Genomic DNA, 27823 nt, shown 5'->3' on the forward strand with positions numbered 1-27823 from the left:
GGCCAGGGCCATCGTATATTTTTTTATTTCGAAAAAATTCAAAGCTGTAGAAAAGTTTAAAGAAGAGTACAGTGAAAACTCATGTAAATCTCACCTAGATTCACCAGTTTTTAGTTTTTGCCACATTTACTTCCTTACTGTGTCACACACACACACACACACACATTGCTGAATTAATTTGAAAATATCTGTAGACAGTATCCTGTTTGACCCAAAACACTTCAGCATGTATCTGCCAAGAACAAGATTCTCGTACATAACTACGTCATTATTACACCCATGTGATGCTATAATGGTGCTTGATATGCACTCCACATGCAAAGTTGGGAATCTGCCCTTTTTACAAGCTTCCCAGGTGATTGGTGCAGTGTTTTTGGAACCACTAGCCTGGAGCATCTCTAGTCTATCTTCTAGTGCCAACCTTTTGTGGGTTTATTCCCCCATCATTATCATCATTAAGTGCTCAAATATCCACACTGCTCAGGGCAAGGTGTTCACCACAGAGCAAGCGTCACCAACCACGAACCTGCATTTCACGGCCTTATGTGCCAACAGTGGACAACACCCCACCCCCATTTCCTGACGCAGCCTTGGGTGATGACGTGTAGGTGTACTCAATGATATGTGCTCATGGTCTCTCGCATCTGGACTGTCACCGACATGCAGGTTGTGCGCTCTTCGATCAAAGCGGCTTGGCAGCTCACACAGAGGGAGTCAGGAGAGTGGGCCCTGGAGCAGAGCGCAGGGCTGAATCCTGGCTGGGTCGCGGAGTCCCCTTAGCAAGTTACATTAAGCCCTAGTTTCTCACCCACAAGGCGATGCCAAAAATACCTAATAAACATACCTACAACACAGGGTTGTTATAGGATTAAATGAGAGAACAAGGAGCCAATGTGGTTATGTTCACTAGCAGTAACTTCCGGATGCAGTTGAAATGGGAGGACTGGAATAGATCTGGAGGCTCTTTCTGTCTCATCTAAACTCTCTGTGTGTCAGACCCTGGCACCCACTAGCTCCGCCTGATGGGGACATCACCTCCTGCCACTCTGCCTTCCGGTCACTGTGCCCAGCTGCCCTGGCCTTTCAGCGCCTCCAGAAACCAGGCTCAGGCCTCTGTATCTGCTTCCAGTCCGGAACAGTCTGCCACCCAGCCTTGTGCGCGCCCTTTTCACGTGGAACTCGGCTCCACTGTCATCCTCGAAGAGCCTTCCCTCCCGTCTACAGTAGCATCGCTGTCCCCGGTCACTCCCTCGCGTCACATTTCCTGACAGGATAACCCGAAGTTAGCCGGGTTTGTTTGTGTCTGTCTTCCTCGGTAGGGCCCCGCCATGCTCGCACTGCTGGAGTGTGGATGGAGTTCGCGAAGACCGCTGATGGAAGGGTGCACGCGTGACCTGGCGAGCGCACGGAAGAATCGCCTCCTGTCTTAGCCTTAGGACCCCCTCCCCTCCCCTCCCCCTCCCCCAAGCCCCCCCCCCCCCAAACCTCCCCGGAGCAAAACAGGCAGATAACCACGGCGCTCTCGCAGTCCGAGCCGCGGGCTTGTCGCCATGGCAACGGAACGCCTGGGGCGAAACGGAAGTGACGCACACGACTTCCGCTTCCGCCGTCGCAGCACTTCCGGATTGGAAGAGTGGTGGTGACGCTTTCGGACGGCAGGTAGAAAGCGGTTTGCGCTGTTCCGGGTTTTTAGACGCGCAGATACGAGTCGAGGGGCGGGTGGTTGGCCCGAGGTCTGCAGGATGGGGTGGCGCCCGTTTCCTCGGCGGCCGCTGCGGGCCGCTCCGCACGGGTCCGGGGGGCGGCCGAGTGCGGGCCTTCCGGGTCGTTCCTCCCCCCGGCCCCGAGCACGCGCCCCGGAGCCCAGCAGGGGCTCCATCACGCGGCACAGCGGCGAGGGGTCCGAGGCCAGGCTGGGCTCGCCCACCGCCGCAGGGCGGGAAGCGGGTGCCCGCAGAAGTGGAGATAAAGGCGAACCCACCGACCCAGAGGCAGGAGCGCTGGGGGCTGCCTGGGAGCCAGGCCGACAACATCCCAGCCCTTGGAGGCCGGTCATGTCAGAACTGGGAAGGGCAGTAGGGAAGCGGCTGGATTGTTGGGGAAACAGCACATACCAGGGAGAGGGGACCCAGGGAAGCGATTAGAGAAGCCTCTGGAAAGGACTTTCACGCTTAGGCCAGTCTTAGCTCAGAAAGTGAACGGAGGAAACGCATTCCTGCAGAATGAGCTCTTTGAGAAGTCCCTGAGAATGAAAAGGAACGTGATGTTTTCTAGGAACTGGGAGAAGGCGGGTCTGAAACCCAGAGAAAGAGCTGGAGAGGTGGGCGTGGGCCAGACTAGGTCACGAAGGGGTGGTAGGGCTGTAAAGTTTGGGAACTTGATCTTAGGAATAACAGGAAACCATCACGTGTTTATAGCAGGAAGTGACCATATATTTAAAAGGTTGTGTTGTATTCAAGAAACAAGAAGGAGAAACTTAGGTATTTATAAAAAAAGAAAAAAACTGATGGAAAGTAGGAGAATATTTGATGGAGTCATCTGCTCTACTCATTGTTATGAAGAGGCTCTGAAAGATGGGCCAGGAAGGCGTCTGTTGAATGTAGCGGCTGAAGGTTGTAGGCCAACTCGGGAGTAGTGAGGGTGGGAGCTACAAAGAAGTGGATGGAGAAGTGGGTGGAACGTGAGGAAATGGAGGAGGCAGTTTCTCTCAAGAAATTTTGCTGTGAAGGGGAGGAAAGAGATGCGACTTTAGGGTTAGAGGATGGTTGCCTTCTTGGTTGTTTTGTTTTGCTTTGTTTAATTTAGAAGAGTCTAGCCCTGGCTGGTTTGGCTCAGAAGTTAGAGTGTGGGGCTGTGGACCAGAGTCTCCGGTTCGATTCCGGTCAAGGGCACGTACCTCAGTTGTGGTTTGGTCCCTGGCCCTGGCTGGAGTCACGCGGGGGCAGCCAATCAACGTGTCTCTCTCACATTGATGTTTCTCTCTCTCTCTCTCTCTCTCTCCCACTCTATCTGAAGATAAGTGGAAAAGTATGTCCTCAGGTGGGGATTAAAAACAATAGAATTGTCTAGAGATTGACGGAGTGTTGCCAGAAGAGAGCCAGTGCAGGAGGGACAGGCCAGAGACACGAGAGAGATGGATGACCTGACGGACCGTGGACTCTGAGAGGCAGGAGGAGGTTGGCATCCAGCAGTCATGTGCAGGGAGTGGTTGTGGGCAGGAGAAGGGTCACTTTGCTGCAGCAAGAGGGGCAGATGCGCGCAGGCGTGCAGGGTCGGAGGGAACATTTCTTGTCTAAGGTGTGTGCATGTGAGGTGGATCGTAGAAGCTAGCTGGCTGAAAGTGAGGGGAGAATGGAATTTAGAAGTCTGTTCAGAGTTGAAAGATTTGAAATGATTATTTCAAGAGAGTGGGCAAGTGAGCTGTCTGGAGCAGTGCTGTCTAGAAAAAATAGCATGCGAGCCACACGTGTAATTTAATGTTGTGGCTAGTAGCTGCAATAAAAAGGAAAAGGTGGAATTCAGCCCTGGCCGGTTTGGCTCAGTGGTTAGAGCGTCGGCCTGCGGTCTGGAGAGACCTGGGTTCGGTTCCTGCTAAGGGCGTGGACCTCGGTTGCAGTTTGTCCCTGACCCTGGTTGGGTCGTGTGGGTGGCAGCCACTCGATGTGTCCCTTTCACGTCGATGTTTCTCTCTCTCTCCCTCCCACTCTATCTGAACAAAACATCAAAAAATGCCTCGGGCGAGGATAAAATACAACAACAAAAAAACAAAAAGAAAAGGTGGAATTCAGAATGTATTTTACCTAACAATATTCAAGGTACTATTTCAACATGAAAGCAATATACAAAAACGATGACTGGGATATTTTAGTGTCTTTGTTCCGAGTCTGTAGAACCCGGTGTGTATTTTGCACTTAGAGCACAGTCTGGCCTGGCCACATTTCAGGTGCTCAGCAGTCTTGTGTGGCCAGTGGTTACTGGGTCACAGCGCAGATCTGGACAGGCACAGTCCGGTTGCTGGGCAGTGTTCAGGCCCCAGCTAGCGTCAGCGACCGCGTGTTTACAATGGTGCCCATCTGTCCAGTTGTGAGATTGTTTTCTCCAGCCATCCTTAGCAGTTCAAGGGCAGCCAAAGAGAAGGCATTAATTCATAGCTCCTCCTATGAGCCCGGCACTATGCTAGAGGCGGGGTTTCAGTCGTATACGGTATAAGACGGAAAAGCCTGCTGGACTCTCCGAACAGGGAGTCAGCTTGCAGCACTCACCCTGTCTATAGCCGAGACCTCAGAGAGGTCACGCATAGGTTTCCATGTGTCTCTGGGGAGCATCAGGGAGGAAGGCCTCAACCAGAGCTCTGGGTGCCTCCCTTGAAGGTGAGACCCTGAGGCCGGGGGATTTGGTGTGCAGTATAAGCCCACCTGTTTGTTTGTAGCCCCCTCCCTCCAGCCACACAAATCTTATAGCCTCTTTACTGCTCAGGAGAAGTTAGGTGCCTTCTGTAGAAAATGTGCTTGCTTACCATTCAGACTTGAATGATCACTGATGCAGAGAGGGCTCTGGGATCCATTGTTAAGTGAAAAACAGCAAAATGCAGATCAGAATACATTGATGCTACCTACTATGTAAGGAAGGAGGGAAATAAGAATAGATTATGGTGTTTGAGCCAGATAAGTATACTAACCAGTCAAAGAGAAATCAAATCTTAAAAAGGGAAACACAGAAGCAATACAGAGCAAGGAGAGTTATAAGACATGTTTGTAAAGTATACTTTTCACCATCTCTGATACAGTTCATTTTTATCCGTGTACTTCAACTCCAAAAGGCGCGTGCTCTCTGTGATATCGACCTTGGCGCCTTACTAAATTTCATTCCACCTTAGTGCAGAATTCTGACTCTTTGTTGGACTTTAACAAGGACCGTCTAGCCCCTTTCTCTGGACCTCAGGCTGATGCTCTAACCGCTGAGCCAAACCGGCCAGGGCTCCAGCCCCTTTCTCAAAGACATGGTCTCCGTTGGAGGTCAGCGGACACTGCTTGGTCCCCACGGTGAAGACCCTGGTGGGTCCCACACTCGGGTTGTGTAGAGTTCTGAGCTGTGGCTCCTGGGTGGGGGCAGTACAGGCAAACAGCCTGTCTTGGAATTTCCTTTTTTTAGCAGAGGAGACAGACATGACATGACTAATTAATTAACTTTATTTTTTAAGCTACAGCTGAGTTAAATGCTACCAAAGTGAAGTACAGTTTGCCATGAAGTCAGTATAGCATTTGGGGAATGGGCCTAGCACAGGGGTCAGGGAAAGCTTTCTTTTCTTTGCTTTTTTTGCAAATACTTAGATATTTATATCCTTGAATTGCTTGTTTTCAAACTCAAATGAAAGCGATCTATACCCTTGTTCTGCCCCTTGTTTTTTATTTAGGGCATTCAAGTAAGTACAGATAAAAATATAACACCCCTGTCATCATTACCTCAATTAAGAAATAAAAGATTGTAGATATGGAGAAACTAGCTCTCTACTTGTTCCTAATCCCTGAATTTGCCCATTAAAGTCACCATGCCTGTGTTCATAGTTTTACTACATGTGAGAACAGATACATACAGTTGTGTGTGGATTTTAAACTTAATATACGTGGCATCGTGGCGTGTATATCCTTTTGACTGGGGAAAGCTTTCTTGAAACAGCGATCTTCCAGCTAAGCTCTGAAGGATGGAGGGAGGCAGCGGAGAGTGTTCCAGACACAGGGAGTCGGATGCTGTCAGCCCTTGAGCCAAGGGAAGAGTTGTGGCATGTGTGTGCTGGCACAGAGCTGGAAGGCGAGGTGGCCGTGAGCATTGGCGCCCGTGAATAGCTGTCCTGAGTCGTGAAGGCAGGGGAGCAGGCTGAGTGGGTTACACGGAGCTCCCGAGCGTTTAGAATGGCATGAGCTGTGTGATCATGGTTCCAGCTTGTCCGTGGTCATACAGTTTCATTTTCTGTGATTTTCTTATTCTCCTGAGGCTAACGTTTTAAATGCTTTGCAAAAATAAGCCCTTGTCGTCGAGTTTCCCTCTAGGAGTAAAATGGAAGGCGACTTGAGCAGATTGGACATTCACACTCCAGTTTTCGACAAGAGAAAGAAAAAGTATACAGTAGATAAGGAAAGACACCAGGCGCGTGCCCACGAAAGTTTCAGAGACTGCCCCCTGGCAGGTGAGCAGTCTCACGAAACCAAGAGGGAAAAACCGAGAACGGACCGCCAGCATCTCGCCCCTTCTCCTTTGAGACCATCAGAGCTCTGTGATGAGACGGAAACGGCCCCTTCCGCAGCCAAAAAGAGGAAAAAGAGAAGAAGGGCTGCTCCGGGGGTAGAGGATGAGACAGGCGTGTACGTCCTGGTGGATAAAGAGAACATCGAGAACATGCCGAAGAACTTCAGAAGGGATATTGACGTCGTTTTCGTGGACGTGGGCAAGGAGCCCGAGGCAGCTGGGGAGCCCGAGGCCGGGGAGCCGCGCACGGTCACTGAGCGCCGGGAGAACGAGCTGGAGGGCCCGAGTGACAGGGTGAGGGAGAGGAGGAAGAAGAAGCGGCGGCGGGAAGCTGTGGCCTGTGCTGCTGTGCGAGGAGGCCCGGACCCCAGCGCCCTGCCCCAGCCCGAGGCCCTGCCCTCTGGGCGCCTGGAAGGCCGGGTCACACGGCTGCTGGGCGCTGCTCCTAAAAAGAAGCCGAAGAAAAGAAAGAGAGACAGTTCACATAGTCAGGAATTGGAGCGTCCTGAGACCGTGAGCTCGGAGGGGTCGCCAGTTGTCCGTGGCACGGGAACCACAGAAGGCGAGCAGGAGTCCTGCCAGTTGAAGAAAAGGGCGAAGAAAAGGAGGCAGAGGTCGTCGGTCGCCAGTGCGACCTTTGAGGCCCCGCTCCTTGATTCTCCGGAAGGGACCGGTCCCGTGATGGAGGAAAGCGCGACGCCCCGGCCGCAGGAGGGAACCCAGGCGGGCCCGGAGCAGGTGCAGAGGTAACTCGGGACTGGTGTGCCTTCCGGGGGGGGTCTTCTGTCTGAACGCTGCCTGGGGTCTGGTCCGCACGTCTGTGGTCAGTGGCTGGAATCCTAGAGCTAAACGAAATGTCCAGGGCGGGGTGCACACTTAGCCAAGTGACTGGACGGAGCGTCCTTTCTTCATGCAAAACATGGGCAGTTAGATCTGCCCCAAGAACTGACTGTTCTAGCCCCAGATTCTGTAACTGCCTGTAATAGGCATTTTAAGACCCCCCAAAACTACCTTTGTCTGTCTATTTGCATATAGATACAAAAGAGTAGATAACTACGAATGTTACTGAGCAGGAAAATAACTTGAATTGTTATACTTTTGAGAAAGTATAACTTTTCTCATTAAGAAAAGATTTTAACACTATTTATATAATTACCGATAGTATTTTGATTATTCATCAGTAGAGTCTGATGAATCAATTCAGGACTTTCCTGGGACTTGGGACAGATTTTTTCCCCTCATTTTTGCTCAGTGGCTTTCTTACATTCATTGGGTTGTCCTGGCTTAAAACAGTCCCCCTAGCAGTTACATGGGAGCGGCCTCGCTTCAGGTGGTCCTGACAATGGTGGTGGCCCATTCACGTCATCCTCCGAGCCATCTTGTCTGAACGTTTTCAGAACGCTGGTAATGAGGCAGGAGTGTGCTGGGACTGTGTCCTTAACTTATGTTGCACAGTGAGCCCGCTGGAGACTGTTAACCCTGCCTAGACAAAGGCACAGGACTTTGTTTCTGTTTCCTGTCTGAGTAGTTGGTTGATACAGTTGGACATAAGAAGAGGGGATCTGAAGATCTGGGGATGCATTAATGATCGATACATAGAAAGCCATGCAAAGGGAAATGTAGCCATTACCGACCACAGCAAAAAGAACTGTAACCGTGGCAAGCCAGGATGTTGATTTAACTATTTAGTCACCATTATTATAAAACTTAACTCATTGGGAGGGTCGGGAAGTTGAATAGGACTTAGCTTATTTGGAAGTCAATTTCTAAAACAAAATCATCTGAGAAATGGTAATATAAGAAGTAACCCTGGTGGGAACAGTTTGGGGGGGGCGCCTACCATGTAGGCAGCCTGGGTCCTAGTTAGCAGTTACGTCCAAGAGTTCAGACATCCTCAACTGAACCACGTCTCGTCGAAATGAGAGTCCCTGCAGGAAAAGTATTTAAAAGCTACTAGGGCAAGTGGCGTCTCAGTGTTAACCAGTCCAGTTTCCCCCTTAGGTTCGGACCTACAGACGAAGAAAGCAATTTGGAATCGGCTAAAGATTCTGAAGCAAGGTACTTATCCGAAGACTCGAGAGACTCGGACGATGCGGATGTGGACTTGGCCTCTGCCGTGAAGCAGCTCCAAGAGTTCATCCCTGGCATCGAGGACAGGGCTGCCACCACGATCAAGCGCATGTACCGGGACGACTTGGGACGGTTCAAGGAGTTCAAAGCGCAGGGTGAGCTTGGGGAACCCCAGTGCTTGTCGCACTTCCCTGGGGACACAGCTGGCCTGACCTTCTTCTGTGAACCGGTCAGATTTAGAGACGCACAGCATCATCCTATAGCAACCTTCCGCTTTAACTCCATCCAGAATGTTACTTTTAAATTGAATTTACTGGGGTTGCCTTGGTAAATAAAATTATATAGGTTTTAAGTGTACAACTTACAGTGCATCATCTACCCAGAACTGTGGTCCAGGCTGTAAGGTGGCCCAGTGAAGTGCACTGGTTTTCCTCTTTGTCCAGCTCTGGTAGGGGAGACAAGGAGGACTAGGGCCGCAGGAGCCCCTAACCCACAGACCAGGAGCTCGGTCCTGGGAGAGGAGGTGGAGGAGGAAGTCAGTTGGTTGTGGCCTGGGATCCGGAAATGAAATAAAATTAAGTGCTCACAGTCATCAGTTTCAGTGAGCGGTTCTTTCCCTGAGATGTTCATTTGAGGGTGAGTTGGTGGAGTGGGCATGGTGTCAGCAGGACCCAGCTTGGTCTCCCTGGCCTCGCTGTCGCGGGCACCTCCCAGGAAGCCTGTTGGATTTAGAATGAACTGCACAAGGGAGGCCGGTGCCCGGTGGGCAGTGTTTCCCAGCGCCCACTCTGGAAGCGCTGTCCACTGTCCCGAGAAAGAAAGGGGCCTTGGAGACTCAGTCATCTGGAAGAGATCAGCTTTGAAAATAGACAAATTAAGTGAGAAAAACACAATTTATAGAGCAGTGTCTATAGAATGACCCCATTTTATTCATATATTCTGTGCTGAAATTTTTATGAGTATGTATTTTATAAAAGATGTTTAAAAACTGAGTCTAAGAATAGAAATACACTGCAGAACGCAGTTAACACATGATGAAACTTGGGGGCCTGGAGTCGGGAGGAGGACTGGAATGTCAGGTGCAGCGACACGCCCCTCCCCTGGTGCATGTGCAGAGAGCACGCGTAGACCGTGTGCCAGCCAGTTCTCGGGCTGCTGTGAGGGCAGTGTGGTGGAGGAGAGTAAAGGGGGCTTTTCTAAACTTTTATTTTCGTACTCTTTGAAGTTTTAATGAGTATTTATCCACTTTTTAATATAAAAAAAGAACTAGTTTGAAAGGAGATCAGTGAGGCAGGAAAGGGCCCTGGAACGGGATCCCAGGGAAGACCAGGGGGAGAGTGGGGTGAGCCTGGAGCTGACTCGGAGGGGAGCCGAGCAGGCGGCCTGGGCAGGGACCAGCTGACCGGGCCCTGCATTGTCACTGCTGAGGAGCACGAGCTGGGCTCGCTTGACCACATGCTTTTTCTCCCGCCCCATCCTAGGTGTCGCCATTAAATTTGGCAAGTTTTCTGCAAAGGAAAATAAGCAGTTAGAGAAAAACGTGCAAGAATTTCTGTCCCTGACAGGGATCGAGAACGCAGACAAGCTGCTGTACACGGACAGATACCCGGAGGAGAAGGCTGCGATCACCGACCTAAAGAGAAAATACGCCTTTAGGGTGCACATTGGTAAGTTTGGAACTGCTCGCTCTGCCCACCCACGGGCTCCCATGGCCTCCTTGGCGAGTGCTCAGCACAGCGCTGGCCCTTCGTGTGTGTAGTGCTGCTGTGGGCGAGGGTGTTCTTGTTGGCAGCCTGCATTTGGGGATTTGGGATGTGTTCACGTCTCCCAAGTATAGTGCTCTACAGATTTTAGGAATGAAATGATCACCTTCCAGCTGTCCTACTTGGTAATAATTACGGTCTAGGTTTCTCTTCCTGTTCTTCGTGGTGTACGTTTTCCGTCTGCAGCACAAAGTGCATCCTTCATGCACCAGGGTCTCCTGAGTGTTCGGAGTGTAGTCATGCAGGGGCTTCGTAGTGGGAACCCCTCCTGCAGGTGATGCTGGGAAGTCAGAGGTCATGAGCGCTGCAGCACCAGCCTGGAAAAACCTCTCTTGAATGGAAAGAGGTTAATGTCTGAGGTTTTCTCCGGAACGTGCCCAGGAAGACGGCAGAGTGAGCCCTGTGGAGGGGAAGCCTGTTCATGTGACACGTTCTTATGGGGAACTCTTGGCATGTGTCCGCCATGCAGCTTCCCTCGTTCACACTATGTTAGAATTACTTTGCCTTGTGACGGTCTTTTCCGTGAATTCGGGAGACCGGAGCGGGAGCCTCTAATACAAAGTGTTCCGAGATCTCCAAGGAAACTGGTGATTCTGTACATCTGCTTCCCAAGACAGTGCCTGCAGGACGTGACATCCCAACCTTGCCGTGGGTCTAGGATAGTTTGTGGTGTTTAAAGAGCTGTTCCGGGACCTCTTCATGCCACACCCTGTGCCCTTCTGACCACCTGTCTTCTGACGTTAGGTAAGGGCATTGCCCGGCCCTGGAAACTCGTGTACTACCGAGCCAAGAAGATGTTTGATGTCAATAATTACAAAGGCAGGTAAGAACAGCGTCTTAGCCCTGGCCGGTTTGGCTCAGCGGTTAGAGCGTCGGCCCGCCGTCTGGAGAGGTCTGGGTTCGGTTCCCGCTAAGGGCATGTACCTCAGTTGCAGTTTGTCCCCGGCCCTGGTTGGGTCGTGTGGGTGGCAACCACGTTGATGTTTCTCTCTGTTTGTCTCTCTCCCTCCCACTCTATCTAAACAAAATATCAAAAAATGTCCTCGGGTGAGGATAAAAACATTAAAAAAAAAGAACGTCTTAGTGGCTTGACCCGGAACGTTTCTCTGGTCTTTGCTGACCCTGGAAGTTAAAGCGTCCACGGCACCAGGTCAGAAGTAAAGACGTGATGGTTTGTGTGTGAAGCCAGGCGTGTCTGTTGTCAGGTGCTGTCTTCCTGGCCCGTTTCCGTTTCCGCCTCTAGCCTGTGTGATCTCCCGAGTCCTCGGCTTTTTCTTTATACTTTCGCCACTCGGCGTGCTCGGCCACACCTGCTGTTGCCCAGGAAGTCCACCCTGCTAACTTGCAAGCCCCTTGTGAACCCCGACAATCCTGTGTGGTGTTCTCTTGAGCTCTGGGCCCAGTTCTTGGGTTGTCAGTGAATATCTGAAGCAGTATGAGGTCACTTGAGTGTGACTCAGTGGCAGATTTTATGTTTATGTGGTGATGGTGGTTTTCTCCTCTCCTTTTTCCTAAATAAAATACCCAGTTATAGTTTGTTTCCAACATTCCAAAGAAAACAAATGCAGGTGAAGTGTTGGCTTTGGGCGAGCTCTCTGCTCAAGGACAAGGGGACGAGCGTGAAAGCGTCAGCCCTCGAGGCCCGAGCAGCGGCCCGTGGCTCGTGGCCTGGGCTCCCTCTGGGAGGCAGCGAGTGCTCCCAGCGGGCCGGCTGGCTTCTGCCCAGCTACGTGATTTCAAACCAGCACGTGTGTTATCTGAACTGCGAACATTGATCTGACTTGGTTTCATTTTTAAATTTTTTACCAAAATAAATAAACCTTAAGTAGAGGAAAGGCCCCTAACACAGACTGACACCCACCCTACCCTCTTTGCCAAGCCCCAAGAGGGGACAGAACTTTAAGGAAAGTCGCTAAAAATGACATTTGAAATGGGACTTAAAAGAATGTGCTTGGGAAATGGTGACAGCTGAGGGGACATTTTTCTACCTGTGACATAAGTGTGGGAATGAAACTTTTAGAATAATGAAAGTGGCCTGACCCGTGTGGCTCAGTGGCTGAGCATCAACCCATAAACCAAGAGGCACCAGTTTGATTCCTGGTCAGGGCACGTGCCCAGGTTGCGGGGCATGCAGGAGGTGGCCAGTCAGTGTTCTCTCTCATTGATGTTTCTCTCTCTCTCCCTCTCCCTTTTTCTTTCTCTCAAAATTGATAAAGAAAAAAATTTTTTTAATCAATAAATTTAAAAATAATAGAATAATGAAAGTGTCATTCTATAAAAAAGTTCATTTATTTGTACCATGTTATTTGTGTTGTGGTCACCATTTACCCATAGAATATTTTTCCAAACTAAGGGATTCTTCATTGAAAAAAGTGCAGAAAGCCAAAAATCAAAACATTTTCCAGCTCTGCAGGCCTTGAAGTCAGTGTCCCTGTCTGCTCGTGTTTGTACCCTCAGTTTCCCTCTGGCGCCCTCTTCTGCTTCAAGGGTGCCCTGAGGTGGTTTTAACTGCAGAAGGACCCTGATTACCTGAGAAGGAAGCTACAGAAACACAGTTCTCCACGGTCAGGGACGGAGTCTGCACTCGCGGTTGCCAAGCGTGGGGTCTCATGTCCAGCAGTTCTGCCCACGGTCATCAGGACGCTGGGCTCTCACCAGGCCTCTTCCGTGCTGCGTCACTGACCACAGGAGCCACTCCCCGCCCAGGTCAGGGAGTTGCAGCATGTCAAAAGATTGCCTTTTCTTCACGTACACATTTGGGGTGTTGAGTCTCAAACTCCACTTACTGTGGTTTCTTTCGTTCTGTTCTTTAATATATTTGTCCTTATGCAGAATTAATGTAGGGTCTCTGCCCTTGTAGGACTTGTCCTCCAGAGCTGTGCTGGCCGTCCTGGTGCCCACCAGCCGCACGTGGCCGTCGGGCACCTGAAGTGTCCTGGTCCCAGTGGAGGCGTGCCTCAGAGTCACACCCCCTGGCGCAGACGGCTCGGTGTGAGGAAGAGAAGCACAGCGTCTCGATACTTTTTTTTTCTTTATTGATATTAGAGAGAGAGGAAGGGAGAGGGAGAGAGAAACATCGATGAGAGAGAACATCGACTGACCGCCTCCTGCATGCCCCCCACTGTGGATGGGTCCCACAACCTGGGCACGTGCCCTGACTGGGAATCGAACTGGCAACCTCTTGGTGCCTGGGTCTGTGCTCAGCCACTGAGCCGCGCTGGCCGGGCCTCAATACTTTTGACACTCATTACATGTTGAAATGACTGCGGTTTTAATATGTTGGGTTAAGTAAAACATGAACTCACTGAGACTAAATACAGTTAATTGTCCCATGACCATTAGGGAATTTTAAAGGACACACGGCTCGTGTGTTGGACAGAGTGGTCTGGAGGAGACAGACAGACGGGCCGTGGCTCGTGCAGGGAGGGGCAGGGCTCTGCAGCGCAGCGCAGGCTCCGGGGGTGGGGAGCCGCACGGCCGGCTGCAGGAGCTGTCCAGGCGGGCGAGGAGGCGACATCCACCACGGGGACTGGGCTCCAAGGTGGGGACCCTTGAGGGGGCTGGCGGGCCAAGCTGCAGGGGGGCGGACTTCGTAGGCACACTAAGAAATTTGTGTTGTCATGTACGAGATGTGCCTTCGGGGTTTGGAGGGGGATACCCTGATCCCGGTATTTGCTCTGGCCACTCTTACTGAGCCTCTGGCCTGGGACTGCCAGGACTGATTGGTGGGGTAGCCACAGTCCCGCTGCTGGGCAGGAAGTGACTGGAGCTCTGGTCATTGGATGGCCGCCCCATCCACCTTTCCCAGCACTACAGCAGACTATGATGACAATGGTTTTTAGTCTCGTAGTTCAAAATTGTTGCAGACTGTGGATGGCTTTGCAAGCCAGAGTCAGGGTTTTTTTCTCCTTTAGCAAGTAATTATTAATTGGAAGTGATTGCTTAATGGATACGAGATATCCTTTGAGGGTGATTAAAAAGCTTAAGATGCCCTAGCCAGTGTTGCTCAGTGGTTAAAGTGTCGGCCCACACACGGGAGGTTCAATCCCTGGCCCCGGTTGGGGTGTGAGTGGGAGGCAACCTATTGATGTGTCTGTGTCACATCAATATTTCCTTCTCTCTCTCTCTCCCCCTCCCTCCCTCCCTCTCCTTCTCTTCCCCTTCCCCCCTCTCCCTTTCTCTAAAAGTCAGTGGAGAAAACAACCTTGGGTAGGGATTAATAAGATCAAAACTTAAGAACTAGGTGGAGGCCACTGTCACATAATATTGTGAACATACTAAGTGTCTCTGAATTGTGTGCTGTAAAGTTGTGTGAACCGTTATGCGTGCTTTATGTCAAGTTATGTGAATTTCGCCTAACTACAAATTTTTTTTTTTAACTTTAACGTGTCCCCTTTGTTGTAGGTACAGCAAAGGGGATACCGAGAAGTTAAAGATATACCATTCCCTCCATGGCAACGACTGGAAAAAGATCGGGGATTTGGTGGCTCGGAGCAGCCTCTCTGTTGCCCTAAAATTCTCCCAGATCAGCAGTGGTGAGTTGTGGTTTCTGGGGCCCACCTCGGGGAGCAAACGAGCCCGGCAGGCCGCCGTGATCCCATGCCCAGGAATCATTGTGACCTGTATTCTGAGAGAGCCATTATTTTTTTCTTTGTTTTTAAATTTTTTCTTTCTTTATTGATTTTTAGAAAGAGAGGAAGTGAGAGGGAGAGAGGGATGGAAACATCGATGGGCCGCCTCCTGCATGCCCCCCACTGGTGATTGGGCCCACAACCTGGGCATGTGTCCTGACTGGGAATCGAACCGATGACCTCATGGTGCAGGGTCGATGCTCAACCACTGAGTCGTGCCGGCCGGACTGAGAGAGCCATTGTTTTAAGCCATCTCTCATCCTGATTCATTTCACTTCCTCATGCACACGCATGAAAGGGTGACCTTTATCCACCAGACTGATTGCCACCACACCTCAGTTCAGTCGCTTTCAGCCTGCCTGTCACTGCCAAGCGGACCTGTACCAAGGAGGCAGCGGGTAGGAGAGGCTGGGAGGGAGGGGTGCAGTTCGGTGACTTATTAGGCAGGGACTTTCCCCTAAACCAGTGTTGTTGATCTCCTTTCTCTTTCTCCTCTTTCATCAAAAGCTCCCTTGGTTATTTCCACACTTGAAAAACCCCAGTTGCTTTAGGAAGACCGTCTTTAATCGCTGTCATTGTGGGCACGGGGCTCCCATGGCCTGGCCCCCCACTTGGGCTGGCACTGCTTTAAGAAAGGACTCTTTGGTGTCGGTTCTTAAACGAATCCATGCCACTGTAGTAGCTTCATTTCAGTGTGCATGTAACTGTTTGGTAGTTTACATTTATAATTGAGATGTTGCTCCTTGTCTTGTGAAAAGTGTCTTATCTTTTTTCAGGCTTTTTTTAGTACGTGCCCCTAGCGGGAACTGAACTCGGGACTCTCTGGTCCGCAGGCCGACACTCCAACCGCTGAGCCAAACCGGCCAGGGCCAGGCTTTATTTTTTTAGAGAAGTGTTGGGTTCACAGTAAGCTGAGAAGAGGATACAGAGAGTTCCCGTGTCCCCCCCAACCTCACATGCACAGCCTCCCCCACCAGAGGGGTACGCTTGTTACAGTTCATGAACCTACACAGACGCCCTGATTCCCCAGAGTTGACATCTGGGGTCATCTTGGTGTTGTATATTCTATGGGTTTGGACAGATGTGTAATGACATGGATTGGACATTATCATTTTATTTTTAATATTATGTTGGAAAAATATATTAGCAACTCTAACATCATCCTTTTTTGTCTGTAGAAAGAAACCACGGTGCTTGGAGTAAGGCGGAAACCCAGAAGTTAATCAAGGCTGTTGAAGAAGTGATTCTGAAGAAAATGTCTCCCCGGGATTTAAAAGAGGTAGATTCTAAACTCCAGGAAAACCCCGAAGGCTGCTTGTCCATTGTTCGGGAAAAGCTCTACAGGGGCATATCGTGGGTAGAAGTCGAAGCTAAAGTAGAGACCAGGAATTGGATGCAGTGTAAAAGTAAGTGGTAAGTTTTAAGGCTTCTTATGTAAATTTCAACGAGATACTCTCTCTTTCTCTCTCCCCCCAACCCCCCAGTTTCTATAGGGTGGGTAGATTGGGGGGTTGTAAGAATATCTGTGTGGCCACCATGTGGAAAGAAAGCCTCCCATGTCAAGAATCACCGTCCTTTGCCGCACGCACAGCTCCCTTGGTGTTGTCAACGTCTGATTTAAGTCAGCACTTCCCCAACCCTGGCGCACCATACGACTGCCTCGTAAAGAACTTGAACCTTTTTTTTATCCTCCCGAGGACATTTTTTCCATTTTTGTTCAGATAGAGTGGGAGGGAGGGAGGGAGGGAGGGAGAGAGAGAGAGAGAGAGAGAGAGAGAGAGAGAGAGAGAGAGAAACATCGACGTGAAAGGTACACACCAAGCAGCTGGGGACAAACTGCAACCGAGGTACATGCCCTTAGCGGAAACTGAACCCGGCTCTCTGGACTGCAGGTCGACACTCTAACCACTGAGCCAAACCGGCCAGGGCAGAACTTGAACGTTTTTAATACTGAATATGGACCTCTGATTTCTTCAGTCTGTCCCTTTCTAAGCCTTTAGTAACAAGGTAGTTTCCTGTTTGTGGCATTAAAAAAAGACCAAAAAACTGCTCAGCTGGTGTGGCTCAGTGGACTGAGTATCATCCCATGGACTGAGAGGCTCCAGTCTGAGTCCATCAGAGCACAAGCCCAGGTTACGGGCTCGATCCCCAGTAGAGGGCGTGCAGGAGGCAGCCGATTCATGATTCTCTCTCTTTCTTCCCCTCTCTCTAAAAAAATCAATTAAAACATATTTTTAAAAAAAGATATTATAGTCCATCACCCCGTGCCTACTCTAGCCACGCCCACCACCTCCCACTGGACACGCGTGCCAGGGACCCATCCTTCATCCTTACAGGAACCCTGCTAGACAGGAACTAGTACTATGACCTCCCCGATCTTACTGATAAAGAGCCACGGACATCCACATCGACACTGAGCACTGAGGAGGAGTTAACAAGACAGAATGACACGCTCAGGACCCGCACCTGGCAACACTGCTGACGCGGTTGCAGACGGCGGCTCGAGGGCACCGCTGGCCTGCACACATGCTCAATGTGGCCTGTAGCGTTTTAAAAACTCGTGATACCAATGTTTGGTTTTTTTAAACAGAAACATGCACATGAAAGTCCAAACATCTGGCTTTCCTCCGTGAGGCATTAGATTACCTGGTGATCAGCAGGAGGCAGCTGATTGATGTCTTTCTCTCTCTCATCGATGTTTCTATCTCTCTCTCCCCCTCCCTTTCTCTCTAAAAAAATCAATAAAAATATTTTCAGGGAAAAAAAAAGAAACCAGCCTGGCTGGTTTGCTCAGCGGTTAGAGCGTCAGCCTGCAGACCAATGAGTTGTGGGTTTGATTCCAGTCAAAGGGCACGTACCTTGGTTGTGGTTTGTCCCCAGGCCTGGTCTAGTCATGCAGGAGGCAGCCAGTTAATGTGTCTCTCTCACATCGATGTTTCTCTCTCTCTGCCTCCCTCCCACTCTATCTGGTGATAAATAGAAAAATATCCTTGGGTGAAGATTAAAAAAAAAAAAAAAACTAACATTCAGGCCCTGGCTGGTTGGGCTTAGCGGTTATAGCCTTGGAGCTCAGACCTGAGTGTCTCGGATTTGATTCCCTGTCAAAGGCATGTACCTTGGTTGCAGGTTCATTCCCAGCCCTAGTCAGGGTCACGTGGGAGGCATCCAATCAATGTGTCTCACATCGGTGTTTCTCTCTCTCTCTCCCTCCCTCCCTCTCCCACTCTAAAAAAACTGTCAATGGAAAAGTGTCCTCAGGTGAGCATTAAAACAAAACAAAAGAACGAACATTCAGGAAAAACATCACAAACAGTGATTAGTAAGAGCTGTGCCTTTTGTCTGTTGCTTACTAATTCGGTGATGAGTTCCTGATTCACCTGCCTCTTCCTAGAGTGAGGGGTCCCACCCCATAGAACTGTTTCAGTACATCGAACGTCTGGGAGTATTTCTGGTCCTGATCTTGCTGTGAGTCCTTGGACTCAGCCGCAGCCCCGGAGGGCCTCTGAGCTGCCCTAGAAGCAGGGGTCCTGCGGCTCAGGACCCTCACCTCATGCACAAAGGAAGCTCGGGCATCCTGCTTGTCAAATAAGAATGAAATCCTGAGTAGGTGTATTTTATGCTAAAAGAAAATGCCTAGATTATACCGTTTATTATTTTTGTACTTTACATTCCGTTGAAGAGTTATTTGTTTATTTTAATAGAAGACTATGTTCAGGGAACTACACTGCAAAGAACGGATAGTGTTTGGGGCATAGTATGAGATGGAGGAACCAGAGCCCCTCCCACCCTTATGTTTTAGACTAAAAAAGGGTGAGTTATGAACCTCAGTTGGAGGATTGATGGTCAGTGTTAAACGAGGTAGACCACCTTCAGAATCGGTGTAATTAAATAATGTGCAAGGCTTGCTTCTCAATTTGAAGAAAAAAGCAGGATACTTGTAGCCTGAACATACGTTTACTTCATGTAACATTGAAATGACCTCAAGTGACACATTAAAAAAAATTTTTTTTCTTTATTGGTTTTTAGAGAGAGAGGAAGGGAGAGGGAGAGAGAGATAGAAACATTGATGAGAGAGAACATTGATTGGCCGCCTCCTGCATGCCCCCCTCTGGGGATTTGGCCCACAACCTTGGGCATGTGCCCTGACCAGGAATCAAACCAGCGTTCTGTTGGTGCATGGGTTGATGCTCAAACACTGAGCCATACTGACGGGCTCAAGTGACACATTTCAAACCCACGAATGTGGATGGCTGTTAGTAAGAACATCGGTGCTATTACCACGTGTGTGCCATGTCTCTCTCCCTTATCAAGAAGGTGTGGCTTCGTGGTTAGAGTGTTGGCCCTAGGACGGAAGGGCCTGAGGTTTGATTCCCAGTCAAGGGCATGTACCTGGGTCATAGGTTTGATTCTCCGGCCCCGGCCAGGGCGCGTGCAGGAGGCAACCAATCTATGTCTCTCTCCCATCAATGTTTCTCCCCCCCTTCCCTTCCACTCTCTAAAAATCAAGGGAAAAAATATCCTTGAATGAGGATTAACAAAAAAATAAGTAAGGAGAATGGTAACGGCTAATGATCTGTCCATCAGTTTGTGACAAGTTTTGCAATGCAAAACAAGGACTGTTTAAATATTTTAAATTGGGTTGCTACTCTAATTAGGAACTTCGGTCACCTTTTCCTTCAGCCAATAGGTTCGGGCCTGAGAGAAATCCTCAGATCATGTATCACTTTACTAAATTTGTCTCATTTGGTGTCCCAGCAGCTGGTCACGGTGGTGAGAGCAACGTCTGTTTATAAAACAGTCAGAACGAAACTGTCTGCACAGCATCCTTCAGCAGCTGCTATACTGGGCTGCTTCTTCGTCCCCTTTTTAAACTTGTTTGCTATGGAAATTCTGTAACCAACAGTGTTTCTTGCATTCTTCATCCAGCTCCATAGTCACCACTTTCTATCACTGTATTGTCCTTTCCCACTTCTTTTCAAAACCACTGTCTTGTGGGTGGTGGCAGATGTGAGCAAGGACGAGCTGCAGAAGCTTGAAAGTGGTCTGAGGAGGGCAGTTGAGAGGGGAAAGATAGGGAACTGGAATAGAAACTGCACCCCTGAAAGTGACCTAGATTCTCCTTTCTTCCAATCAGGTCGGAAATTCTCACCAAGAGAATGACGAATGGTCGGGACGTGTACCGAGGAGTGAATGCCCTGCAGGCCAAGATCAACCTGATCGAAAGGTACGGCCCAGGAAGTGGGGCTAGTTCACGGCTTCTCTCCCAGAGTCGTCGTTCAGTGGCAGAACGCGCAGTGAGGTGCCATGGTTCTGGGCTTTCTACATGTACACGGTGCAGATCCCTGTTCCGGCAGCTTCTACATGTACACGGTGCAGATCCCTGTTCCGGCAGCTTCTACATGTACACGGTTCAGATCCCTGTTCGGCACTGTCTGCATGTACACCGTTCAGATCCCTGTTCCGGCAGCTTCTACATGTACACGGTGCAGATCCCTGTTCGGCACTGTCTGCGTGTACACAGTGCAGATCCCTGTTCCGGCACCTTGGGCGTGTTTTCCTTGCTAGGTCTTGGTTTCTTTATTCTAAATGAGCATGATGATAATAGTACCTGCCTCTTACTGTTATTGGGAGAAGAAATGAAACAATGTGTGGAGAATGTACTACACATGCAACAAATGCAGTCATTTTAGCCCTGGAAGGTGTTCACGTGGATGCCCGTCATTTCCGTCCGTGTGGAAGCGGAGGCAGCTTATTCCTGCCGAGCCCTGCTGCCCGCCAGCGCGCGTTGGTGGGTGCCAGCGGGCGGGTCTTTGGTTTTGTCTGAGTTCTGGGCCACGCAGTTCCCTTCCTGAAGGAGGGGAGACGTGTCTGTTTCAGGAAACCTGGGCTCGGGTCAAACAACAGCAAAGAGCGGGAGGCTCTGGATTCTGGTCCCTGTGCTGTCCTGATGCCTGCTGTGGCGCCGTTGGTGTGCCTCCCGTGTCCCCACCAGAGAGACAGCATAGATGAGCGGAGCCGGGGAGGGCATCAAGTCGGGCAGCCTGGGTTCCATGGTTGGTGCCACCTGTCAGTCATGAAACCTTGGCCCAGGGCCCCAGGCTCTCGGTCCCGTTTCCTCGCCTGTAGAATGGAGAGACTCCCCCGACCTCATCAGGGTGTTGAGGGTCAGTGAATGAGTGAATGCCACGTGGTGTGTGCTGAGCACTGGTGTACCCTCTCCGTGTGGCAGTTGTGTTTCTACCATGAGAAAGCACGATGTGGTGGGAGGTGTGGAGGGCTCGGGGGGTTTTTAGGTTCGTAGCCCACCAACTCAGTGACCTTGGGCTGGCATTCTGCTCGCTGGCCCGGACGAAGGGGTTGGTGCCTTCAAGCCCTTAATAGCCTGTGAGTCCCCACAGACGCCTGTCGTGCCAATATTTGCTTGAAAACTCAATTTTTATGTTTTCTCGTAGGCTGTACGAGATCAATGTGGAAGATGCTAATGAAATAGACTGGGAAGATCTTGCTAGTACCATAGGGTAAGAGCATTTGTTTAATATTAAGTTAATTTAAAGATAAGCAGTGGTTTTTCAGAAATTACTGCCTATCAGAACTTAAGGAACCAGCTGAAATCATGCTGCGTGTGGGCTGTGTCTGGAAGTTGCATTTATGTACATATGTCTTCAGAGCCCCCACTCTGCCCCCACTGAAGACACCTGAGGAGTGAGCGAGCCGTGTACGGGCTCAGAAGCTTCAGAGCTCACGAGCTGAGGGACTGGGACCAAGAGCCCACGTACCCTTTGCCCAGGACCATCGTCTCCCCCTCCCGCCGCTTCTCCAAGGAGCCCATGTGAGGGGCAGCGTGTCCTGTAGGAGGTTGTCATTCTGCAGTGGTCATGCCAAGGAGATCTGACGTTGAGCCACACTCAGAGTCCCCTTGTCCTAGTAACGTTCTGGGTTACATTTCCCCCTGCTTGGGATGCCGTCCAGGTCACGCGCTGCACGCCCCGTCTCTGGTGGCTTTCAGTTGTAGAGTTGAAATGCTGGGGACACGGGCTGCCTGTCCTGGGGACGCTCCCTCTGCTGGAGTGTCTGACGGCTCCTCCAGTTACGTTAGGGCTCCGCATCAGGTAGGAACGTGACGGGTGTGGCTCCTCACGTCCCGTCACGTCCTGAGGCGCTGGCTCTGATTTTGGCCATTTGGCTCTGCTGGTATCTACCACATTTGGCCACTGCATCTTTTCTTAAAAAAAAAATTATATCTTTTTTTTTTCCATAAACTCACAAAATATAGCTTAAGATGTAGCTATCTATATGAGGAAGATCGTTATAGCATAAGGACAATGCGAAAAAGCGTGAAGGAGAAGGTCTGCGCAGCCACCTAGAGCTGAGGCGCTGCTGTCGGAACCAGCACGGTGAAGCAGCGGAGCCCAGTGGAGCCGCCGCTCTCCGCGCACCGGCCAGGGAGGCCGTTTGCCTTGACTTGCAAGTGGGAGTGGATGTGGGGGAAGGAAGGGCTGAGGGATCACGTCAAGGGTCCACCGAGCGGAGACCGGACCATCAGCCCATGCGTGTGCACATGTCCGTGCCCATGACCGAAGCGCTGGTGTGGGGTGCCCGCCCGGAGCCGCCCGCCTGCGCTTGGTCCAGCGGACAGAGGCGCTCGGCCCCTGCAGCCTCCGCGCGGCGCTTTCGGTAGCGGTCGCCCTTGGGGTGAGAAGGCTGCTGCCCGCTCGCTCCCCTCGTGGTCTCGAAGGGTGCTCCTTGGCATCTCGTCTGAGGAGGGAGACTCCTCGCTGTCCACGGGCTGTCTGCCTGCCTCCCTGCGAGCCCCAGGGCCGCGGCCCTTGCCTTTCCATCAGCAGAGGCCACTCAGTGTCCAGGTGCCACGCTCGGTGCCCGAGGGAGAGCTGGCCCGCAGAGCTCAGTCCCTCTGAGCAGAGCAGATTGTCGAGAATCGTGGGGTGCGGGTGGTGTGGGCTTTGGGAAGTAGGGTGTGGAGGGACTGTTTGGCCTTTAGTTTGGAAGGTGGACAGGAGCAGGGCCGTGGCAGCCTGGCTGACTTGCAGGAGCTTGGCTGCTGGCCACAGCTGTCATGGGTCCATCAGGAAGGGTCAGACCAGTTCTCTGGTTAGTTACTTCCACCTTGGGATGTTGCCAAAGAACAAGCCGTCTTTCTTTTTTAACTTGGAGAACTGGAGTCTTTTAGTGACAGGCCCTGCCAGGAGTCGGACACATGCCCGTAGCTCCACGCCCTTTCCTTCCTAGCTCCCCGAGGGGTGGCACCTGCCCTTCCGTATCGTGGTGTCTGAGGTGCTTAGAAGGAAGGGGACCCTGCTGTGCACCCCACCAACTTTCATCTTGAGGACTATGTCCGCAAAACCCCCTCTTTATATTATCAAGCGCTTTTTAAAAATCTGATATTTCCAGTCATTTCTTGTATATTTTGTGACATTGCTTCAGATTACATGATTTCTTAAAACGGGTTTTTAATGATTTTAAGTAAAAATTATACATATATTTCAGAATTTTTAAAACTTATTTTAGAGAGAGAGAGACATCGATTTGTTGCTCTACTTATTCATGCATTCTTCGGTTGGTTCTTGTATGTGCCCTGACCAGGGATTGAACCCACAACCTTGGCGTATTGGGACGACACTAACCAACTGAGCTACCTGGCCAAGGCCTATATGTATATTTTTAAAATGGATTGTTCTATTTGAGATTTGTAAATCTCAAAGCTGTAAAACGGCAATTATGGCAGCTAGTCAAATACTGTCTGAAAGAGTACATTCTGAAAGTTTTACTAATGAACTTAAACAGTGAAAAATAGTTAAAATTTCAGACTCTTCAGGTCCTGAAAGCCTCCCGTGTGAATTGTTTAGGCAGGATCTAAAGGCAGCATCCGCCTAATGAGTTTGAAAATGTCCAGACCAGTTGATGTCACCCCTCTGAGCCCGAGCTGAGTCCACAGAACGTGACGCCGGGCGTGCGGCGCGGGGGAGCCGGGTGGCGTGGTGCGTCCTCAGGCCGCGTGTGCCCGCGCTGTCTCGGCTCCCCGTGCACGCCGTGGCTCGAGGGGCCCCGCGAGGCCCTGGGGAGGTGAGGCGGGCAGGTTCTTGGCGCAGTGCCCAGCACACCGTGTGTCCAGCTCGTGTCGCTGTGGTGAAGGGGTCGAAAGAGCCCACTCATCTTTCCTTCCACATATTTAACAGATAAAATTATCCACGCTAATCATTTTAACTGCTAGGTTAGTTCATTATTGCTTAAGAAAAAGTGTCCAGGAAGTGAAGTTAGTGATTTTTACTTTAGAAATGGTAAGATTTGGTTGTTACAGTCTTACTACAAAGTGAAAATGTATTTGAGTCACCAAAACATCATCAGCATGTGCATTTTGGAGCTTTTACAAAATAAAAATCAGGTCGTCTGCCTTGAACGGCGACATGCACACATCCATCCTGAGTGTGATGGCTGAGAGTGTGGAAGCTGGAGTCAAATCACCCAGCTGTCCCGGCTCTGCCCTTTATTAGCCGTAAGACCTGGGACCACGTCTCTCTGCCTCAGTTTCCCCATCCCTAAGATGAGGGCCGAGAGTAGCGGCTTGCTGGTAGCATGGTCGTGAGGCGTGTGTGTTGCTGCGTGGGAAGTACCTAGGGCAGGGCCGGGTCCGCGGTGAGCATCAGCACGTGCTGGCTAGTGTTAAACTTTGTCTCCCAGCTGGAAACTTCAGTTGTCCCAGTTTAGACAGAACCCATCGTGCCGCCCTGCTGACTTGCTCCCTTGTGTGTCTTTAGCAGAGCCATCAGCAGCTTTCCATGTGTCCTGTTTGGTCACGTTGCGGCCGGGACGGTTCCACGTTCAGGGTTAGGAAAGCTCGGTAGTCTAGACCTCACCTCGTCCGTGCAGTGCGGCCGAAATGATTCGTTTTTATACCAGCACTGACCATTTTTTACCTTTTCCTTCCTAAAGTGATGTTCCTCCGTCTTATGTGCAAACTAAATTTTATAAGCTCAAAGCTACCTGTGTCCCCTTTTGGCAGAAGAAGACGTTTCCAGGTCAGTATTCTCAGCATTGGAATGGGTAGAGCACAGTGTGGGGTGCCACACGCCGGTAGTGACCTTGAGCAAGTCACTCCACTTCCGGGAGCCTCAGCTTCTTCCGTTGTCACATGGTGAAAACTGGCTTATTATAAGTCCTACCCGGGTGCCAGGACTTTCTGAAGTACTAAATGAGACCACGGATAATAAAAATAAAAATCAGGGTAAGATGTGGTCAGCGGGGTGCTCGGTGCTTAGCAAGCACTCGGTAAACCCGCGCGTGCTTCTGGGTTGTCGTCACGCCACGTGCACGCACACATGCTTCCACCTGTGGGTGGTTTTGAAGTGGGCTCCCCCACCCGGGCCATCCCAGACGTACCAAATGCTCGTCTCTAGATCGAGTTCAGGGGTGTGATCTTCTCTTCACGCGCTCACAGGAGCATCTCAAGTGGTCTGTCCTGCAGCAGTGTTTGGGGACCACTGGTTCGGGTGCCACTGCCCTGGAGCGTTGCAAACCCTCTTGAATTTAGCTGACATCACTCCCTGGGTTTGAACCCAGGCCTCGCCCCAACTAAGTCCATGACTCTGGGCCAGTTTCCTAATGTTTCAGGATGCCTCAGTTTCCTCATTTGAGAAACCGCAACAGCGGCTGCCTCCGAGGATGTTTGAGAGGGTTGAAGCAGCCAGGCTGGGCAGACCGGTGAGAACAGGGTCCAGCAGGTGAATCACCGCACGGAGCGGGGACAGCAGTAATGCCCTGTCCCTGGCCTGGGGCAGAGGCTTTGTGCAGGGCATTTCTTTTTTTTCCCATTACTTTATTTATTTTTGTTACAGATGTTACTCCTTTCCCCCCACTGATTCCCCCTCCCCCCTCCCACCCTGTCCCCAGCTTTCTTTTCTTTTTTTTTTTATCCTCACCCAAGGACATTCTTCCATTTTTTGTTCAGGTAGAGTGGGAGGGAGAGAGAGGAACAGAGAGAGAGAGAGAGAAACATCGATGTGAAAGGGACACATCGAGTGGCTGCCACCCGCACAACCGACCAGGGCCGGGGACAAACTGCAACCGAGGTACGCGCCCTTAGCGGGAACCGAACCCGGGTCTCTCCAGACCGCAGGCCGACGCTCTAACCGCTGAGCCAAACCACCCCGTCCCCAGCTTTGTTGTCCGTGACCTTTGTTCATGCACACATGTGCAAGTCATTTCCAGTTAAATCTTTGTCTCTAGAGATTATGGACTACCTCTACGAGACGAGTCTGCCTTTGCTCAAAGAAAAGCTGGAGAAGAAGATGGAGAAGAGAGGCGCCAAGCTCCAGGCGCCCGCGGCACCCAGGCGCGTCTTCCTGTTCAGAGACATCTTTTACTGTGACGACGACAGTGAGGAGGAGGACGGAGGTGGACAGAGCTAAAGGGATGCCCATTTCTTGTCCGCGTTCTGGGTTTGGCCGTATCTATAGACACGTGTCAGAAAGCTGCTTGCCGTGTTGCTGGTTAGTAAAGAAGATGCACTGGCCGCAGGAAGGGTGTCAAAGTGGTGACTTTGTTGTGGTGCATCGAGAACTGATTGGCGTCGTCAGATTTGAGTCAGCCAGACCGAGTTGGTTAGACTGAAAAGGAAGAGGCGCATATGAGTTGATTTCACATTTCTGTCCTAGCGAAAGCAATCACAGCTGCTGTTCTCTGTAGAACCTGGTTACCCCAAGCCCCCCGTGCAGCAGTGGGTGGTCGCGCCCTGGACATTTCATTGCGTGGATTGAACTGCCCGCGCACAGCAAGATGGGAACGCCGACGACTGCAGGCCACTCGCTTCCGCCGCCGTGTATCTGTGTGCGGTGGTCTGAGTGTTGGGTAAGTGTTAGGGGCTGGCTGCGTGTGATGCGCCTCAGACTGGTTTCGGTTCCCCTGTATGTGTCACTGTGTGCGGCTCATTTCCTGCGTGGTATTCTAGTGTTTAAAGACATGCCTTTTTTCGTACAAGATGCCCTCGGAGCCAGTCCCTGAGCCAGCCTGGTGTGAAGCTGCAGGGAGAACCTTGCACCGTCCCCGTTGCTTGCAGGGCGCTGGCCGTTAGGGAGGGATGCCCGATGCCCGGCACAGCCTGCCTGCGGGACCCGGGGCTCTCCCCGCGGGCAGGGAAGCAGGAGCACGCAGACGGTCAGCGGAGGGCTTCCTCCAGGGGCTTAGGCTGCACACTCGTTCAGCGGGATAGAGGGGCGAACAGGGAGGTCGAATTAACCAGTGATGCGGACCCGAGGGGAAGCCCTGTGGCCTAACGTGCCCCCGTCCTTCTCTGCAAACCCTGGGTGGCCTGGAGCCTGTACAGCTGTCCCTTCTCTGCCACACTGCCTCAGTGGGGACATGTGTCTCCCTGGAACACAGGTCCTGCCTCCCTCCTGCTGGGTGGTCTCAAGTGTCTCCATGGGCAGCCCCTGAGCGGGACCTGTGGCCAGGGAAGTCAGGTTTCCAGGCTCCTGGCCACATCTGTACAGGCAGAACACAGGAAGAAAAGTGAACAGTGTCCCATTACAGGGCTGGCGCCATCCGTGCCAAGGTGCGACCCCACTGCCTGAGTGTTCTCTCGGATGTCACTCGCGTTACAGCACAATGTGATGTTGGTCAGTTCACCTGCAAAGCTAGACGTTTCCCCAAACCTGCCGCAAGCCATTGTAGGAGTCCTGGGTCACCAGTGTGTCCGCAGCACCCAGCATTGTCAAATAATACCCGCTCAGTGAGCACTCGGTAAACAAACAAGGATTTTCTTTTTAGAAAGCATTTGCCTTTGGTCACGTCCTCTCTGTCTCTGTGCTGACGGGAACAGTGTTTGTTCCCCTTGCAGGACAGTCTGGTGAGACACAGCTGACCATAAGGAGGTGCGTGTTCTGTGACCCACACCCCCGTCTAGGACCTAAAGGGATAATGGGCTAGTGTATAACAACAGCACCTTTATCATGTGAGAGATTAAAAAAATGAAAATGTTCTAATGGAATGTGATGCTCTGATGTTAAATGCTGACACGTTTGCTTGACATAAAAAGAGATGAACAACATTATCAACTAAATATTTCAGAAGAGTTTATATATTTTCTCAATTTTATAAAATTAA

At 50.9% G+C, this 27823-nt stretch overlaps 1 protein-coding gene across 3 annotated transcripts; it reads left to right on the top strand.

Annotated features, from left to right (window-relative positions):
* The first annotated feature begins 1618 nt into the window (after positions 1-1618).
* On the top strand, positions 1619-27823 carry TTF1 (transcription termination factor 1). 3 transcript variants are annotated; one of them, XM_036261283.1, is made up of 11 exons: positions 1619-1659; positions 6048-6989; positions 8245-8468; positions 9795-9980; positions 10821-10899; positions 14481-14611; positions 15886-16120; positions 19842-19931; positions 21160-21225; positions 24656-24741; positions 25949-27823. In XM_036261283.1, exons 2-11 carry the CDS (start codon positions 6055-6057, stop codon positions 26128-26130), a joined length of 2214 nt encoding a protein of 737 aa, XP_036117176.1. In that variant the 5' UTR covers positions 1619-1659; positions 6048-6054; the 3' UTR covers positions 26131-27823. The 3 variants fall into 3 exon arrangements, 2 of the variants coding, with proteins under 2 accessions (XP_036117176.1, XP_036117177.1); XM_036261284.1 differs by having other exon boundaries at positions 1632-1659; positions 6037-6989; XR_004959499.1 differs by lacking the exons at positions 1619-1659; positions 24656-24741; positions 25949-27823 and having other exon boundaries at positions 4792-6989; positions 15886-16113.

This window comes from Molossus molossus, unplaced genomic scaffold (genome assembly GCF_014108415.1).
Source record: "Molossus molossus isolate mMolMol1 unplaced genomic scaffold, mMolMol1.p scaffold_m16_p_14, whole genome shotgun sequence".
In the NCBI taxonomy this organism is placed as follows: Eukaryota; Metazoa; Chordata; class Mammalia; order Chiroptera; family Molossidae; genus Molossus; species Molossus molossus.

Coding starts and splice junctions, on each gene's coding strand:
- TTF1 (XM_036261283.1), top strand. CDS start 6,055: ATGGAAGGCGACTTGAGCAGATTGGACATTCACACTCCAGTTTTCGAC. Junction 10,900..14,480: donor GTCAATAATTACAAAGGCAG/GTAAGAACAGCG, acceptor CCTTTGTTGTAG/GTACAGCAAAGGGGATACCG. Junction 16,121..19,841: donor ATGCAGTGTAAAAGTAAGTG/GTAAGTTTTAAG, acceptor TCTTCCAATCAG/GTCGGAAATTCTCACCAAGA.